Source organism: Trypanosoma equiperdum (assembly GCF_001457755.1).
Source record: "Trypanosoma equiperdum strain OVI genome assembly, contig: ctg_549, whole genome shotgun sequence".
Taxonomy (NCBI): domain Eukaryota; phylum Euglenozoa; class Kinetoplastea; order Trypanosomatida; family Trypanosomatidae; genus Trypanosoma; species Trypanosoma equiperdum.
Genome location: NW_027124475.1, coordinates 243137 through 260688, shown reverse-complemented (window position 1 = coordinate 260688; position 17552 = coordinate 243137). Strand labels below are relative to the sequence as shown.

The 17552-nt window shown below is 50.2% G+C and overlaps 9 protein-coding genes across 9 annotated transcripts in view; all 9 read left to right on the top strand.

The window, feature by feature from the left end:
• Positions 1–424: 424 nt before the first annotated feature.
• Positions 425–1621, top strand: TEOVI_000239000 (cdc2-related kinase 8, putative; the record flags this gene model as incomplete). The annotated part of the gene is made up of 1 exon (XM_067225473.1): positions 425–1621. One exon carries the CDS (start codon positions 425–427, stop codon positions 1619–1621), a length of 1197 nt encoding a protein of 398 aa, XP_067081574.1.
• A 1627-nt stretch (positions 1622–3248) lies between these two features.
• TEOVI_000238900 (NGG1 interacting factor 3-like) lies at positions 3249–4094 on the top strand (the record flags this gene model as incomplete). Its single annotated transcript, XM_067225472.1, has 1 exon — positions 3249–4094. One exon carries the CDS (start codon positions 3249–3251, stop codon positions 4092–4094), a length of 846 nt encoding a protein of 281 aa, XP_067081573.1.
• A 436-nt stretch (positions 4095–4530) lies between these two features.
• TEOVI_000238800 (cell cycle sequence binding phosphoprotein (RBP45), putative) lies at positions 4531–5472 on the top strand (the record flags this gene model as incomplete). The annotated part of the gene is made up of 1 exon (XM_067225471.1): positions 4531–5472. One exon carries the CDS (start codon positions 4531–4533, stop codon positions 5470–5472), a length of 942 nt encoding a protein of 313 aa, XP_067081572.1.
• A 791-nt stretch (positions 5473–6263) lies between these two features.
• TEOVI_000238700 (uncharacterized protein) lies at positions 6264–8357 on the top strand (the record flags this gene model as incomplete). The annotated part of the gene is made up of 1 exon (XM_067225470.1): positions 6264–8357. One exon carries the CDS (start codon positions 6264–6266, stop codon positions 8355–8357), a length of 2094 nt encoding a protein of 697 aa, XP_067081571.1.
• Positions 8358–8690: 333 nt separating this feature from the next.
• On the top strand, positions 8691–11702 carry TEOVI_000238600 (uncharacterized protein; the record flags this gene model as incomplete). The annotated part of the gene is made up of 1 exon (XM_067225469.1): positions 8691–11702. The coding sequence occupies one exon, from the start codon at positions 8691–8693 to the stop codon at positions 11700–11702; it is 3012 nt and encodes a 1003-aa protein (XP_067081570.1).
• An 865-nt stretch (positions 11703–12567) lies between these two features.
• TEOVI_000238500 (myotubularin-associated protein, putative) lies at positions 12568–14139 on the top strand (the record flags this gene model as incomplete). Its single annotated transcript, XM_067225468.1, has 1 exon — positions 12568–14139. One exon carries the CDS (start codon positions 12568–12570, stop codon positions 14137–14139), a length of 1572 nt encoding a protein of 523 aa, XP_067081569.1.
• Positions 14140–14417: 278 nt separating this feature from the next.
• Positions 14418–15029, top strand: TEOVI_000238400 (cytoplasmic translation machinery associated protein, putative; the record flags this gene model as incomplete). Its single annotated transcript, XM_067225467.1, has 1 exon — positions 14418–15029. One exon carries the CDS (start codon positions 14418–14420, stop codon positions 15027–15029), a length of 612 nt encoding a protein of 203 aa, XP_067081568.1.
• Positions 15030–15940: 911 nt separating this feature from the next.
• Positions 15941–16375, top strand: TEOVI_000238300 (uncharacterized protein; the record flags this gene model as incomplete). The annotated part of the gene is made up of 1 exon (XM_067225466.1): positions 15941–16375. One exon carries the CDS (start codon positions 15941–15943, stop codon positions 16373–16375), a length of 435 nt encoding a protein of 144 aa, XP_067081567.1.
• A 143-nt stretch (positions 16376–16518) lies between these two features.
• The window catches only part of TEOVI_000238200 (acidocalcisomal pyrophosphatase), a gene marked incomplete at both ends in the record, with an annotated part of 1050 nt that continues 16 nt past the window's right edge, over positions 16519–17552 (top strand). The window contains one exon of the mRNA XM_067225465.1: positions 16519–17552. Coding sequence (XP_067081566.1) covers positions 16519–17552 — 1034 coding nt within the window.

The window sequence follows — 17552 nt, the reverse complement described above, 5'->3', positions numbered from 1 at the left end:
TTAGTTCCGTGACTAGTAGCATTGGGACCATTGTATGCTGAGGGCCAGCCTGCGTCGAATGGTAGTTATGCACATTCGTGTAAGGGCACGGTTGGTTGCCGTGTCAGGAGCCGTGACCATTTTGGCTACTGAGGGAGCTTACGACTGTTAGGCCATCCTTACCTCACCTGTATTTGTTTTACAGCTCTACTAACTTTGAAATATATTTGCTCATGTTGTTGTTGTTTATCAATTCCTTCCGCAGGCACATGCACATTCTTGTATCACATTACTGCCCCCACATTCGGCAACCCGCGAACGTCCTTTCAGTTACTTTCGCCTCTCTGCCTCTCCCTTCCTTGATTTGCACATCCATCCCCCTTGTTTTCATGTACTTCCGTGTGTGTTCGGCTCATATATTTTGTTCAGAAGTTGCCGAGTATAGATGGAGCAGCAGGGAGATAGTGAAGCAAAGGAACATGGCGAGCTTACAAGGAACGGTATCACAGACAATGCGTACGATAACAGTGTCGGAGCATTTAACCGCACTATACTAGATCGCTACGCGCATTGGATGACGCAACTAGACCAAGGAGCATGCGGTTTGCGTATCTGGAAGGCGGAAGAACTGTGGAAACGTTACGAGCGGGTGATTAGGGTCGGACGGGGATCATTTGGCAGCGTGTTCATTGTGTACGACACGGAGAGGAAAGCGTATCTAACGGTAAAATGCATGGAGTTGCTAGGTAAACCGGGGCCGGCATTGAGAAGCTTGTCACAGCCCACCCTTCGCGAAGTAATTCTACTCAGTCAAATCGACCACCCAAACGTTGTCCGTCTTATCGACTACTATCTGACGTCAGATGGGATGCTTCACATGTGCATGCCCATCGTTTCCCATGATCTAGTATCCCTTATCCGCATATGGAAGATGAGGGGGCCTCGGGGCGAGTCCAGCCTGGGTCGCATGCCCTTACCAACGGTTAAATGCGTCTTTCGCCAGCTGCTCCGTGGTTTGGAGTACCTGCATAGGCGGAACATTATTCACCGCGATTTGAAACCTAGTAACGTTATGCTAGATGACAACGGGGTAGTGAAGATTGTTGATTTTGGCTGGGCGCGGTTCGTGCCGCGTAGGTGGCAAGGACGTTTGACGGGTCCACCGTGCGTGGTCACGTATCGACCTCCGGAAATTCTTCTAGGGGGTCAGTGCTCGTTTAAATATGACTCATCGATTGATATATGGTCAGCGGGCTGTATTTTGTATGAGATGTTGACCGGAGGCAAGGCTTTTAGCAACGCTAGAAATGAACAGCAAGCGCTGGCGGCCATCACTGACATGCTTGGCTCACCGTCAAGTAGAAGCGAAGTGTACTATGGTGCAGCTGGTGGTTCACGGTTACGGCCGTCGAAGAGGCAACCCAGGAACTTTGAGGAACGGTGTAGGATGGTGAACATGAGTAATGAGAGTATAGACTTCTTGGGAGAGATGCTGCAGCTTGAGCCCAACTCGAGGAAAAGCGCTTCCCAGCTTTTGGGACACTCATGGTTTTCCACATCGCCGCTACCGTGTGAGCCGGAGGAAGTGTCACTCCCTGGAAGCAATACGTATCGCCTTTTGGAACGGAAACGCACTCGTTAGGAACATACGCATATACATAGGCAGAAACAAAATGGAAGAGGATGGATATATTATACGTGAAGGAAATTAGGGAAGGGTGGACTAGTAGGAGTATGAAGAACGGACTCGCAGTGGAGAGCTCATATGTTTGGATCGTTGTGAATAACGCACTGCTGTGCGGGGAGTGATGACCTAAAGGGCGCCTTCCTTCTGCGGGACCTGTTATTGTGATTGCAGTGGCGTTGGTGAGGAAGTCGTGTGTTACAACACTGTGCGGGTACTTGGCACTAAAAGCAGGTGATAGTTGCCATCGATGCAGCATGCTAATGAATCCGTTTGTTCCGCTTCATTCCCCCGTTCATTCAGCTCCTTTGCTCGCAAAAACGGTTCCTTTCTGTGACTCCTCCGCAATAAGCATCGTGAGAGGCAGAGTGAAGGTAATGCCCTGCCGCAGCGGAATCTGCCTTTGTTATCGGCTGTTCTTCTTCGAGTTGATCTTTTAGTTTATTTTATTTTCACTTTAGTGGTGCTACTGAATCGCAAAAACGTGCACCACCTTACAACTTGAGCGCAGCACCGCCCCTAACCCTAACCCTGTCGTTTCCCATATAAATGCCGAACAGTTTGTAGTGTTTTCAGAAGCATATGTGGGATCGGAAAGCGGTAGGAGGGTTGCGCTAAACCTTTCAACCTCCTCGAGTTTTCGAGCGCCGGTCACATGGCTGTACGGTAGAGGGGCTCACTTTTTCCGTGTGGATATGTTTTTTTTTTAAAGTTAGTGTGCTGCTGTTGTTGTTGTTGTTTTTGTGAGGGAGAGGGAGAGGGAGGAGATAACACCATTTGTATTTGTATAAGCGTCTCTCGTCTTGACAGTGGCTCTGATGTGCTAGACCCGGTCGCGCACGGGCCGACCGAGGTCGTCACTTTTGCTCTACTAAAGTTGTGTAACTGACGGTCGGGGACCCTCAATAGTGAAGTAGGTCTTCCATGTTTTTGAGGGTGTATTTATACTTCCATGTTGCTTTTCTTGGTTTGTTCCAGCGCCCTATGGGCCGCCGTAAGGGCTTCTGAGGGCCATTACGAAAAAAAAACTAGTTGTTCCCCCCCCCCAGTTACTAATTCACGACTGCGGATGGGGTCATCCACTTGTTCTTTTTTTTTTGTTCAGATTATCATGAGGAGTGATAGCAAACCCGGCGTTTCTTCCTCACAACTTCTGTTTCTGCGCGCGCGAGCGTGTGCATTTTTGTATAATTGGAGTCCCATTATTTCCGTTATCGGTGGGGAAGATGATTGCTGATTGAGGTGGTACCGTGTCATGATCTTTGTCAACCTACACTCACTTCGTATCCGTGTTACACGTGCTTGCTGTGATTTTTTTTTTAAACACGGTCGGCGGTATACTTACATGTGTGGGGGTGTAGGGATACATGTACGGATTGTGGTTGTGCCTGTTGGATGTGTTCTTGCCCATCTTTGACCCTTCGTTATTTGCTTTGCATGACTCCAGCGTGGTGCTGCATTCGTGTGAGACTTTTAGAAAAAGAAAAATTCCCTGCTGGTTCCTGCGTCCACACCATTTGCGCACACGTGTTTGGGTCCCTTACGGGGGTTGAAAGAGAAAAAGAAGAAAGTACTAAGAAAAAAGATGACTTCTCTTATCAGTCGAGTAGCAAGGGTAATGGAGGAGATCGCCCCACTTCACCTTGCTGATAGATCTTGGGATAACGTTGGTGTTCTGGTGGAGTCTCCCATGAGCAACAACTCAGGCGTTGTTGTGCTGACGATCGATCTCACCCCTGAGGTGATGGAAGAGTGTTTGCGCCACAATGCTGAGGTTATCATCGCCTACCACCCGCCCATCTTCACACCGTTTAAACGGCTGACACTGACAGATCCCAAGCAGAAAATAATACTGCAGACCATACGCCATGGAGCCTCCATTTACTCTCCCCACACTTCATTGGATGCGGTTTCAGGAGGTATAAATGATTGGCTCGCCTCCATTGTCGATGCTAGGGGAAGATGTTACCCCATTCGGCCTTGCGAAATTTATATGCAAGACAAAAATTGCGGTAAAGTTGATGCGACGGTCGGAATCGGTCGTATCGTATCATTAAGCGGACCCAAAGAGATACATACGTTGGTGCAGGACATTAAACAGGGGTTAGGCCTTCCAACTGTGCGGGTTTCGCTGCCAAGTTGTTGGACCGGAAACACACCTGTGGAGCGGGTGGCCATTTGTGCAGGAAGTGGTGGTAGCGTCTTCAGTGGGTTGAAGGAACACGTAGACGTGCTTCTCGCCGGGGAAATGGGCCATCACGAAGTCCTCGCGGCCAACGCCAAGGGACAGGCGGTGATATTATGTGAACACAGTAACACGGAACGTGGGTACCTGAGTAGTGAGCTGTTACCAAAATTAAAGAAAGCTATGGGTGAAGAGGTGAGCGTCATCACCTCTACCGTTGACAAGGATCCACTTCTTGTTTGGTGACGTTCCGCTTCCGCGTGTGTGGTAGATTTACTGTAGCCTACACTTGATCCTCTCCCCTCTCCGCGGCATGAACTCCTGCACTTCGAATGTGGTAGTAAAGAATGCGAGGTTTGAAGCAGTGAGCGCATATGTAGCGATAGCTACCTTACGTTCTCCAAATCTTTCTTCTTTCTTTTCCTCCCTCTTGTCTACAACCGACTGTGCTTTTCTTGTAACTGTTCTCATTCTATCTCCATTTGTTTGGTGTATCGATGCGTTTTACGCTTTTCTTACCGTTTCACCTGGTGGCAGAAGAAACTTCCCCGTCTCTAAGACGGCACGAAACTAAGGAGCAGAAGGTTACTGCGATTGCGTTATTTGGACATTGTTGTCGTTTCCCAGTTTGGCGGTGTATTGCGTCAAATTAGCGAGGAGGGACTCAAACAAAACGGTTTTTATGGCCGCAACAATTCTCAAGGACATCGAAGAAACCAGGCGGTTGGTCGAGGAATGGTACGTCCAATGCCTCATGCGCCTACAAACCGCGCGTGGTGTTGTTGACCGTCGCTTTAATTGCCTTGAGGACCTACTCAATGAAACTGCTGTGAGTCCTCACCACGAGGACAGCAACGCGAAGCTCCTTGATTCACTTATGGTGACTCCAAGCCGGCCAACTGTGGCCATTGAGGATAAGTCGCGCGCCACACCGTCTATGGCCTCACCCCCGGTGAGTCGCGCGACAGTGAATTACGACCGCATTATAGACGAGGTGGCTGGCGCTGCACGGGGCACCAACGGCAACACAAATCAAGGAACACCCTCCCTATGGCAGGGCCATGTCGGGGATATTGTGCTTGGGGACGAGGACTGCAAACGGCCCACGCCCGAGCTAATCCCAGAGGACAGACGTAACCGGTCCCCACCCAAGAATCACAGTGCCCCGTGCCAGGTCATTGTCATGTTTAAGCGGATGCGCGTCCTCCAGTTCGAATCCCCCACGTATGTTTCCCCCGGGGAGTATGTAGTAGTGGGCGGTGACCGTGGTGAGGATATTGGACTCGTCACGCGAACATGGGCACATGACGAACGGGACTGCGGCGGCGAAAAGAAGTGGGCGGAAGGCGTTGGCCGTGTATTACGTGTGGCTAGTGCACTGGAGGTGTCGCAGCTTCAAGGTGTGCAGACTGAATTGGAGGACCGTGCGGTCGAAGTGGCGCAGAAGAAAGTGGAAGAGCACGGATTATCCATGTTAATTGTTGATGCGGAATATCAATTTGACCGAAAAAAGCTTACCTTTTATTATCGCGCACATCAGCGGCTCGACTTCAGGGTGCTCGTACGGGATCTGTACAAGACATTCCGTGCCCGTATTTGGATGGAACCAGAAACACCTTCGTAGATTCTGGAGGTGGTTCTACCAAGTGTGGGGTAGAGAGTCGTCCGGAAAATTTAATCTGGTCATTCCTTCCCTATTCACCGTTTTCTTCCCACTGTTCGACTGTTCATTGGAAATGTTATTGTTTGCTTTCTGGTGCGCCCTAGCTTCAACCCTTTTATTATGGAAGTATGGTGTCAACAGTTGGAAAATTACAAAGAATCGTAGTGGAGCGGTGGTAGAGCTATATCTAAAGAAGGGAAGACTCATGCCCACACAAACAAAGCAGGGCAAAATGAAGACGGATAAAGAAGGCAATCTAGCGCATGAGGAGAGGTCGGGCAAGGGGAGAGGGAAGGAGATTACCGTAGGTGAGTGCGTGTGCACGCGTGTGTATAGGGATTGGGAAGTGACATTCAGTTGTCGGGATGCGCACATTCGTCTTCTCCCATGTTCTCCACCTTTCCTCCTTTTCTGTTTTTTTCTTTATTGCTCCCTTTGTTTGTCAGACTCTCGCGAGCGGCAAAAGGTTGCGGTGCTCTCCGCCGCCTTCCTCCGACCAGCCATGTGTTTTCTTTTTGATGTTTTCAGCTCGCCGCACACCCCCCCCTCGGTCCCCTTTACTGCTTTTCGTTAGTTATATATTGGTGTTTTCCTTTCAGCATCTTTGTACTCATGAGCTTTGCGCTCGTGGTGAAACCGCAATTTTCTTGGCTGTGTGAACTCCGGAACATAATCCACTCCGCTTCCTCCGTGAAACACATAAAAATGCTTGAAAGCTAACAAATCGTAGGGTAAAGGCCACCGCATGAGTGATGCAACGGTATCGTGGGAAGCAGTTCGAGGGAGTGGGCACTCATGACCGAATGTCGTCCACTATGAGTATGCAAGGGCCTAAGAGTCAAGATATTAGAGCACCCTACGGCAATGATGAGGACTTGGTGAGACGTGGGTCGTCGGTTTCCTGCTGTACGTCTTCTCTCATGCAAAGCGGTGTTGGAAGAAGGCGCCAGCTGAGCACGGGAATACGATCGCCTCCTGTTGAGTTTCCAATGTTTGAGAGAGAAATTAGGACAACGCAAAACCATATGAATGCCACGCCACGCAGCCGTATGCTGCGTTCGCTATTTCCACCAAATGAAAGGGGCAACGAAAATGAAAGTACTCCATTATCGGCGGCTGGAAGCAGTAACTCAGGGAACTCGGAGAAAAATAACCTTGACGAATTTGTCACTTGCGAGCCAGTGGAAGTGGTGAATGGCATGAATCGTGTTTGCGTGTATGTTCCTTCCTCAAAGGGAGCAGAGACCCCGCGCTCGGGTGCCCTTAAAATTACTTTTCCGGCACCCGAGCGCTCTATGGGGACCGCGAGTTACCCATCGCCTCCCGTTATGCGTTTCCAGCCTTTATACTCTCCCTCCCTGCCTTACACGGTCCCATCACCCGTTCAAGAGGCATTAAGGTCGCTACTGGAGGAGGCCGCACAGCGGCAGCAGTTGGGAATCGGGACCAGTAGACGGCAATCCTTTGTTTGTAACACCGGTGTACAGACGGAACCAGGGACGGAGGTAGAAAGCATTGCCCCAGGTCAAACCGTTGAATCCGATGACACACACTCCAATCGAGCACAGGAGAACGAACAAGCCCCTTTGTCATGTGGTGTCTCAAGCCCCGTTTGTCTCAGTGGGACTTTGTCAAGTATGTCCTCCCCTCGATCCCCCAGGGAGCCACGTCCCTTGATGAAGGTGGGTGAAACAGAGAGAGACGAAGGTGATTCGAAGGTTGATACGAAACCGGCGCCCGGCGAGCAACAAGAACAAAAAGATCAAGCGCGGAACGAAGAAAGGGAGAGGGAGGGAACAAAGGAGCAGAGGAATGTTGGGAGTGCTGCACCTTCCGTAATGAGTGTGTCAAGTGCAGCGGAGAGTAGTCCCACAGAGCCCCTTAACGCCGCTACAACCGCGGAACAACCACGCGGTGCCTCCGCCTGCGTCTTTATAGACCTGCATGGCATTTGTTCCGCAAAGAACGGAAAAGCGGCAGCTGGCCCCCCTATACGGGTGCATGTAACAAACCCTATACCAGGAACCAACACTAGTGGTACGGGGCACGACACAAATATGGATAATGTGGACTATCCAATGAAGTCGGGGTTGATGTTAAATCAACAAAGTGAGCGGTGCCGCAAATTAGCATCTCAGATGTTAGGGCATGAAACTGCGAACCCCCAACCCACTGCACTGAGCACTGCGCCTTGGTATCTGCGAACTTCACTAGTTGTTGAACCCAATGAGTTTAAAAGTCTTCTGCGAAACAGTTGGCGTTGGTCCTCTGGGGAACATGGCGGACCAGATAATGTAGGTGCCCATGTCTCATCTTCGACGGAACCGTATGGTCACACCGCTGATATCGCTCAAAACGTATATAATTCAGAAGTTAAGGGACCTCGGCCAACTGCCCCTGACAGCTTAGTTGAGGGACCCTCACGCAGCCCCTCTCATGCGTCAGGAGCGCCGCGACCAAAGGCGCAGCGGTCAAAAGCTTCTGACGGCAAGCATCGGGGTAGCAGGCGCAGAGGAAGTCATTCGTCCACTCGCACAACACGTTCAAAGGACTCTGCGGCTCTACGAACACGCCGAGTCAGTGCTCCTGATGGGCTGACTGAGGACGGTCCACTTGCCATGAGCGTTTCTGACAGCTGTACTCAGCGTTCAAAGGGCCCCGATGCCGTTATTGATATCAGGGGCGATTTGAATCCTTCCATCACTCGTGCACCACCGCCATCTTCACCTTCAGTAGGTGTGGAGCCTAGTGTTTCTCCTGCAAATCAGAGAAATGCAGAACCGGAACAACATCCCGCGGCGGAGGTGCGGCGCAAACAGAAGACTCGGTGCTGCTGTACAGGCTAGTGGATGACCCCTATTTCCCTGGTGGTATGGAAATCAAAAGGACGTGGTGCAGGTAGCGAGCAACGGCTGGGCACCAGTGTAGATTAATAATGGCATCACTGGGCAAATTCCTGGGGGAGATCAACCTTATACATAGAGGACCGCTATGTGATCCAGCACCACGGTGATGATTGTGGTACAACATAGAAAAAAAAGATACTTCATTATTTTTGCTTCTACTTTGTTTTGGTTCAGGGGCTATGTGACCCTACCTTCGTAAATTTTCTTCTCACACCTTGCCCTCCTTTGAACAGGGTCGCTCGTGTTTGTGTTGAAAACCCTTAGTTGGAAGAAATGGGGCGGATAGAGGACCTTGAGCGCAATGAGCGGCTACAGGTTATTCTGCGTAGCATGGACGACAGTCCCCACCTCGTGTACCATACGGAAGGGCCATTACGTATCCACAGACATGGAAGGAAGAAGAAGGTGCTGCTTGCTGCAACACCGTTTTATCTCTACCTACTAAAGGTCAAGGGAATGCGTTTCTATGCACGGTGGCCCAATATCCGCTTAACTGCATCCCTTCGGGACAACGTCTTGCTTATTGAATCGGATACCAACTTTGAGGAAACGGAAAATGGTGCTGGAGGCGCCGTAGTCAACGGGAAGAATGCATCTGGCGATGATTTCCGTTCTGTGATGTTATTCGGAACGGCCTTTGTGGATTTGCGGGAAGTCGAGCAACGTCTAATGGAACTCACACGCGACGCGCGGTTACGCGCGGAGCAACTTGCTAAAGATGAAATACAATCAGTGAGTATGCGGGAGTTATATGCTGATGAAAAAGCTGTTACCTCAAAAGATCCCGACAGTGGGGAGAGTGAAGAGGAGGAAGAAGAGGAAGAAGAGGACGGGGGCCCTGTGTGGGGACAGGGGCAACAACAGCGGGCCGCTCTCTCTCGGCAGCGCGACGGGGAACAGAGTAGCTTGTTTCAAAAAGCCCCGTCACGGTACCTGGCGGTGACATCAATTGTAGATGGAGAGTTTACCGATTATAGCACCTTGAAGAATGCGTATATTAGGAATGAGGAAGATGTTCTGTTGGAAGACATAGCGACCTTCATTAACGAGAATAAAGGTCAGGTAGAGAAGCTCTGTGAACGTCACTATCCGGTGTTTCTGCAGGCGGCACGTCAGTGCACTTCGATTTCTGAGGATGATGCTAAGCTAGTTGGGCAGGAACTCAGCGGTGCCATTGAGCTTGTCCGTTCTTCCGCGATGGACATGAAGGTCGCGGCTGCAGAACTCACTCTCTCCCGTCGTGTGAAGGATAACGTGGCGCGCGTACGTCTGCTCCTGCATGGGGCTCTTGAGGTTGCTGAGCATCTGGAAACAACTGAAGCGCGCCTCCGCCAGCAGCAGCTTCTCGGTGCCGTTGTTTCACTTAAGCAGCTCCTTCAGATGGCAACACCACTAATTGAGTATACTTTAGGTGACTATGTTATAAATCAGCGTGTACCTCAGATAGCGCATGAGATCTTTACATGTGCGATTCAGCACCTCAACGCGTGGCTGAAACTTCTGCGTGAAATGTCGCTGCCCATTGGCACGGCTGCAATGACATGGAGGGGTACCGTGGACCCCGGATCTGTAGAAAAGGAATTACACATGACAGATGAGGGTGAGTGGTGGGTGGAGCTAAGCTGTACATCAGCGTTCATTAGACGGGCTCCATTCGCTGAAGCCGAGGGTATTTCGAAGGTGCTACGAGGGGCCGCCATGCAGGAAGTATTTGAGGAACTTCGGTGTGGAGCGTATTATCGAAACTATTACATAGATTGCCGCGCGCAACAAGCGAAGCTCGACCTTTACGACACACCTCTGCATACGGAGGGGGTTAGCGGAAAAGCACTTGTTGAGGATTTAAACACATATTGCGCCACTGCCCTTGGCTTTATTCTTATTGAGGACATTGTATATCACGTTACGGATCCACACATGCAGTCAACGGCGGAGGTACTTTGCATGTGGGATCAAATTTCGCATGCCATAGCTGAGCGAGCACGTTGCGTTACATCAGCGCTGGCAAATGATCCCGACTACACAGAGCACGTGGTAGATGTGTTTCGTTTGCTACGACGTTTCGTCAATATCGCTGTCGACTCCGTTGTCAGTGTCCGTCTAAGTCCCGTCATCGTTTCACGTATGTTGGAAGTTATGAGCGACAGTATTATTAGTACATGGCTGCAGGAAGCCTGTGTGGAAGCATCACAGATTGTGTCTAATGACACGTTGCAGCCAATATCTGTGGGAACGGACGAGGAATATAACGCATACGTCAAGCGGTTCTCGTTTGACCGCTACAAAGATATCGAACTTTTCATCCCTTCTGGCGACCTCAGTGCTGGGGAAGTCGTACTCCCATATGCTCTGCTCGTCCCAAAAATTGGTGAAACGGCGCTTCGGTTCTTGGCGCGCTGCCACTCTATAATTGAGGTGAACAACGGAGCCGTGGCGCGGCAGTCCGAGTTCAATAACGTGGATGAGATGTTGCTGAAGTACCTCTCCGTACTGTTCCGCACCGTAGCGGGCGTGATGCAAGGCCATTTGGCGTCAGTAGAAGGTAACGCAATGATGAAACTTGCAGTGTATGTAACATCGTGTGCTGTCATGCCCATTATTCTCTCATGTGTGGAACAGCAATTTGTGCTTGCTTGGCCAGGTGACTACGGCGGACTACACAGACGAAAGAAGCTAGGGGAGCCACAACTCCTCGACTCATCGTCGTCCCTTTTCGCGAAGGAGGTACAGAATGGTATCGGGAGGCTGCTCCCGTCGTTCATGAGGGAGGTGGAAGAACGGCTAAAACCAACAGCCGACGTAAATCACTGGAAGCGGCTCGTCGCAGTCCGCCAGGGTACGGTTTCCTATAGTGTAGAATCAGGAGTGGGGACGGTTTTTAGTGGTGACGAAGTAAATGAAGAAAATGGAGGGCTGATTGCCGCAATGGATTTCATCATCGGAACTATTCCAAAACTATTGGCGGTGCTACAAGTGTCTGTTACTCGCAGTGTGTTAAGTACTGTAATAACTCAGGCTGCTATTACTGCTCAAATGAACATAGAACAAGCCATTCACGCTGGAATTGGGGATGGGGGCTCCAGTGACCTAACTGAGTTACGCGCTTGTGTAAAGGAGTTTGAACAAATTTGTGCAACCCATATACCCCAGTGGAAGCAGCGCATTGCAGCATCAATCAGTGAGATGACCGTTGCTCACCGGTTCCCCCTGAACCCGACGCAAATTGCGGATGATCTGTTAGCGTGGATCGCAAATAAGGAGGCCGCGCTAAAGCGAACTTTATAGCATCCATGTCTGACGGTTGATGGGCTGAACATCGCGGATGGTTGCTCTCAAGGTGGCGGCGTGCACTCCTGCAACGTTGGAAAATCCGAGAACGAGGTGCAGAGTTGTTCTTCCCTTCTTGAGCGTTGCTTTTTGTACCGTGACTCCCGATGGGTGCTGAGGGGCCGCCAACGTCTCGAAAGCCCCCCCCCCATTGCAACCCGAGTTGGTGGTTCTTTCTATTAGACGTTCAGTTGCGTCCCATGTTGTTTTCCTCGCTGGCTTCGTTTACTCGGTTATGTTCCCTTTTATTGGATGTCCTTCCAACAGTTTTTTTGTCCTCAACCCTTTCTCCCTCTCAAGTGTTTTTGACACTATATTAAAACACATATATCTGTGTGTGCGGGGACCAGCTATGTGACGGCCTGGTTTAGGGTGAGAACCGCTCTTTCCATGGTTGTACGCTTTGCTTACTTGTTGTGTGAGGTAAAAAGAAAAAGTTCTACACGAAGATCAGAGTGTTTTGTCCCTTTGCTTGGTGGTGCCGGGATTACGATGACGTTTTTTGTTTTTTGCACCGCGTGTGTGAGTGGGTGGAATAGATCACTCTGGTAGCAACTTATGTTTGCTAAAGGGGTTTGCTCAGTCCACCGTGAACCCCTTGTAGCCTCCCCATTATTCCGTGTATCTGGTTCTATTGGGCTACTGCTCCGTGCGCAAATCGCAGTGCATTCTTTAAATGTGTAGTTCTTCTATTTCTCTATCAAGACATAGTATTGTGGCAGTCGTTTAGTGGTATTCGGGAGACTGACATAGCCGCCTTGAGAGTGTGTCCACTGATTTGCGGGGCTACAGATACTTGCCTATTAGCGATATTACTGCATTCATGAGTGTGAAAGAGCAGCTTCGAGCTTTTCGCTACATAGCTGGGACGCGCGACATACCATGGGCACATCTACGCAGCGTCAACGTTGCTGCCCATCATACTGTTGCACCAGATTTGCAGTTGATGAAGAACCTGATTTCACTTGTTGCCGAGTGTGATGTTAGCACCGCGGTGGTTGCGAATACAAGCGAAACAGATATGCATCAGCTGCTGAGTCTCCTACAGCTTTCTTTGCAGTTTGTCCTGTGGTCACAATCTGTAATGAAAGGTGAGCTACTCGAAAAGCGAACCTGCGACGCCGCTAAGCGAATCAGTTCAAATAGTATGGGGAGGCTGGAAGAGAAGCTGGAGGCGTCACGTAGGGAACAGTCGAGGCTGCGGGAGGAGCGTGATGCTCTCAAAGTAACGTGTCGGACTTTAGAGTCCCGAGCCTTACAAGCGGAGTCGAAGGTGCGATGTCTGGAGAAGGAGCTCCGGGACGAGCGCACGCTCTTTCAGGAAAATGTTTCTCTTCTTGCGGCAGCGCAGCATAAACAGGGAGGGATGAAAGCAGGAAAACGAGCCGATAACGGTTTCTCCTCACCGCCGGCACACCAAAGGCAACGGGAAGGAGCCGATAGAAACGGCTTGCAGAGAGGCCACAATTTTGGGAAAATGTTGAAACAAACCCGAACAGAAGTCCTCTTGGACGCACCAAACGATCAACTGCGCCGACATAGTCAAAGTTGCAGTGGATTGAGCGTTAGTAATACCACTTCCTGTTGTGCGGAGCGGGAGTCATTGCTGTGTCTACAAGGTGAAGAAAGGAGGGTACGATTGTCCAAAACCCCGTCCCTTCATCACACTCCCCGAAAGAGTGAGGAGCCTGCTCAACCAGAGGTTGTTCTAGCAGTTGGTGCCATAGAGAAGCTTCGGGCGGAGGTAGAAGCTGCCCAGAGGCAAATAACCATGTCTTGTGAAGCTGTGCATTCATCTCTTAGCAATGCAATGAAGTCTAATGTGGACGAAACCAAGGCGATTGTCCAAGGCGTAGGACAGTGGATGAACAATCTGTGTGACTCTGTTTCGAAGGAGAAGGAGCAGGAACTTCAGGAGGTCAAGACGTTTCTCGCCAAGTGGAAGGAGGAAGCGCAGCAGATGTTAGACTCCCAGGTGGTAACAGTGACCGAGCGGTTAAACAAAGAGTTTATGATAAAGCAGCAGCAACTGCGGCAACAACAGTGCTCCTCGTCCTCGTCCGTCGCGCCACTGGGGTCGAGCGCTGCGACAAATGGCAAGGAGTGTTCATGTCGACACTGCAATCAGCGCTTTCCCCCTTCCTCACTGAGCGACCACGAGGCAGAGTGCGACCACCGCTTCGTCAACTGTGAAAAATGTGGACGCCCTGTAATGGTGCGCCTACTGCCAAAGCACAAGTGTGCAAGTAGGGACAATAGTGAATCGGATATCCACGAGATTTCGTCGCAGATACAACCTTCGTCGATGATGTTGCTCGAGACACAAAAGGAACTGCGACTACTGTTGGAGGAAGATCAGGAAGAGGGTTCGACAATATCAAGTGCTGTCTTGTAAATTGTTGTTAACACTACCCTGGCGGAGCGTGTGATAAATAAGCGCAAAAGTCCCGGCATTCCCTCCCTCGGGGGGAGGGGGAGCTTTAATTCTCTAAGGACTCACGTTTGCTGTCAACACTATTACGCCATCGCTACTTCCCCCCTGTTTCTGCCGGTTCTGTTCTTGTGTACCTGCCTTTGCCGCTGCATACTGTACTCTGAGCGCACCTTCATCCCGTCACCGAATACCTAGTAAGTACCTTTAGCGCGCAGCCACCGAAAAGAAGAGAACGAGGTATGCAACAGGAGAACCGCCACTTGTCTTCCGCCGACCTCTTTAAGAAGTTCACATTGCAGAATGTGGCACAAATAGCCAACATTAGCAACAAAGAGCAGTCTCAAATCCGCGGAGAACTCACTGAACAGTACCCGCTGCTTGCAGACTTCTGGGAGGATATCATGCCGAAGAAGGCGGATATCATGTTGGTACGCTGCCACGACCAGGTGCACTGCGTTACACTGGTCAGTTCGCAGCCAGAAGTACTATTCTTCAGGCATCATAACAGTCCCTACATTCCCCATCTGAAGTTGTTGCACAAGTATCCTTTTATTTTGCCCCGACAACAGGTAGATATTGGTGGCTGCAAGTATGTTGTTTCAGGGGCTAATGTTATGTGCCCTGGTCTCACATCGGAGGGCGGGTACATAACACCAGGACTGGCTGCTGGAGCTATCGTAGCCATCCACGTCGAACAAAAGGAGCATGCGATTGCCGTTGGTCGCATGCTGATGTCATCAGAGGAAATAGAGAGAGTTAATAACGGTCCGGGGATTGAAAACATTCATCACCTTGGTGACGGCCTGTGGATGAACCGCGTTTTAAGTTCGTCCCACATCGGCGCTCGGTGATCAGCTGGGTGAGGTATTGGTGGTCATTTGGTCGTAGTTGCGAGGCGAAGGGATGTCCGCTGCGCCCCTTTGACTCCCTCTGGATTCCACCTACTCTAGCGGGATAAGATAGTGAGCCTCCTTCACGTGAGTAAAGGTAAAAGAATAATACTTAGTGTGTGTAAGTCGCTTTTCACTGTTCGTGGTAAAATACCCGTGGGGCCTGAATTGTTATACTCAAACCACCGCACATTATCTTTCTCTTCTTAACGACGTGCAGGGGTGTGCACTATTCTTGAGGCAAAGAAGGAAGGTACACATATACTTCATAGCTAGCATAATGCGTTCCTCTAGTAAAGAGGAGACACACGGGGTAGGGATGCTCATCCTCACAAGCCAACTTTTTTATGTTTGGTTTTCCGCTATACAACTGAGGAAGGGGAGTAAATGGGGCCCCGTTAGTTTCGGGGTTTCCTCCCGATATAAGTGTTTCAATTTTTTTTGAGCTTCGCGCCTTTGCAAGTGCCGATGCCGCTGTATTTAACTTGTCACCTTTTCGGAGGCAGGGCGCGCAGAATTGTTCATTTGTCTTCAAAGTGTAACAAAAACTCTTTCCACGTTTATGTGTCGTCGAACGTCAAATCCGATAGATTCTGGTGTAAACGATGCTCGTGCATGTGCCTTGATACCGGGAGGAAATTTCTGCTGTGTGCACATGGCAGCACCATCGATTGTTTACCCAGGATGAAACTGCCTGTTGCGGTGTGTACGCCGTTAAACCATATCTTTTTCATTATTATCGGTTCTTGCATTGCGCAATTCAGCGGCACTGTGATCACGCACCTTCCCTATGGTGTCCTCAACCTCTACCTCTCGTTCATGTCTCCTTGTTTTAGAACAGTACTGCAACTTGTGCGCACGCACCAACAGCAATGTCCGAAGAGTTGCGGTGGCAACACATCCCGGAGGTGCTCCGGAACGTTGCACTCATGTCACGGAATCACAACTACAGTGGTAAGGACAAAAATGGATGTGAAGATGCAAACCACGTGGAACAGGGAGCGTTGGCCACCGTATCACAACTTCTGGAGAGAACAAGGGAGCTCAGAGAACTCTTTGTGCAAGTTGTCGAGGTAACAACTACGCCGGTGGATGAGGATAGCGCTGTCACCGCTTCCTTTGCGACTCAACAGAAAGTTATTGCACTTGGCCGCCATGTGGCACTGCTGCAGAGTGAAATTCGCGCAAAAAACTTACAGTGTGCTCGAGTTGCATTGCGTGCGTATCTAGCCAGTGAGGTCGACAGCAGAAGAAGAACTCTGGCGCGCATGCAGGCAGCGTTAAGCATCGCTAAGCAAAGCATTTGAGTGTCTACGCTGCGAGTATTTTGGAGTGGAAGAAGTTGGTATGCGATACAATTATCACGCCGGAATATGTCGTTGTTTCTATGTACTTTGTGTTTTAATCGATTGCTTTCCCTCTTCCGCCTTTTAAAGTGCCAACTGTAGATATGAACAACACACACGGTGTGGATTCGCGCAGTGATCGAACGTCTCCCCAAGATTTGGCTTCTGCCGAAGTGGCGGGGCTGCCTTTCTCGGCATCACTTGGTACCAACATAAGTACCGGCAGGGGTTCTGAGGCCGACGTCGCAGAGCCTATTCAGGAGGCGGTTGACCGGAAGGTGAGCGAACTGGATCTTGCCGCCTACGACAAGGATGATTTCACTCAACCAATGATCAAAAAGATCATGAGTCGATTATTCTCAGCATTCGATGTGACGCATCTTGGCTACCTCACGCCTGACAAAGTGGAAGAGGTATGCAGGTACTTGGGCCGTAACATGAGCGATGGGGATGTGAAGGCCATGAAAGCTGAAATCAATGCTATCGATGGTCACGTGACATTTGAGAAGTTTTGGGCGTGGTGGTGTTCCCATCCTGTACATTCCAGGACGAAATGTTTCTCGATGGTGTCTGCCGATTTCTCCATGCCGTATCACCAGCAGCAGTTGGTTGTGCACGAGAAAGGTGAAATGTACACACCCAGCTACCGCGTACTGTACTTCTTCAGGGATTTGGAAACCGGTAGGGAGCGGCAGGTATCGCCGTGGCATGACATCCCGCTGTATGTACGTGATCTTGTGCGAACAAAGCCCGAGGCGACACCAATGAATCGCTACAATTTCATCTGTGAGATCCCTAAGTGGACGCGCGCAAAGTTTGAGATCGCGACTGGAGAGTCATTTAATCCCATAAAGCAGGATATCAAGAATGGCGTACCTCGGTTCTACAAGCATGGTGATATGATGTGGAACTATGGTGCGTTTCCACAGACATGGGAGAGCACAGAGGTGTTATTCGAGGCTGGTGTGACTGGTGACAATGACCCCGTAGATGCTGTTGAGATCGGGATGACGCAATTCAAAGTCGGTCAGGTGAGTGCAGTAAAAGTGCTAGGTGTGCTTGGAATGATTGACGAGGGCGAAATGGATTGGAAAGTTGTTTGCATATCCCACAGCGATCCTATATGTCACTTCTTGAG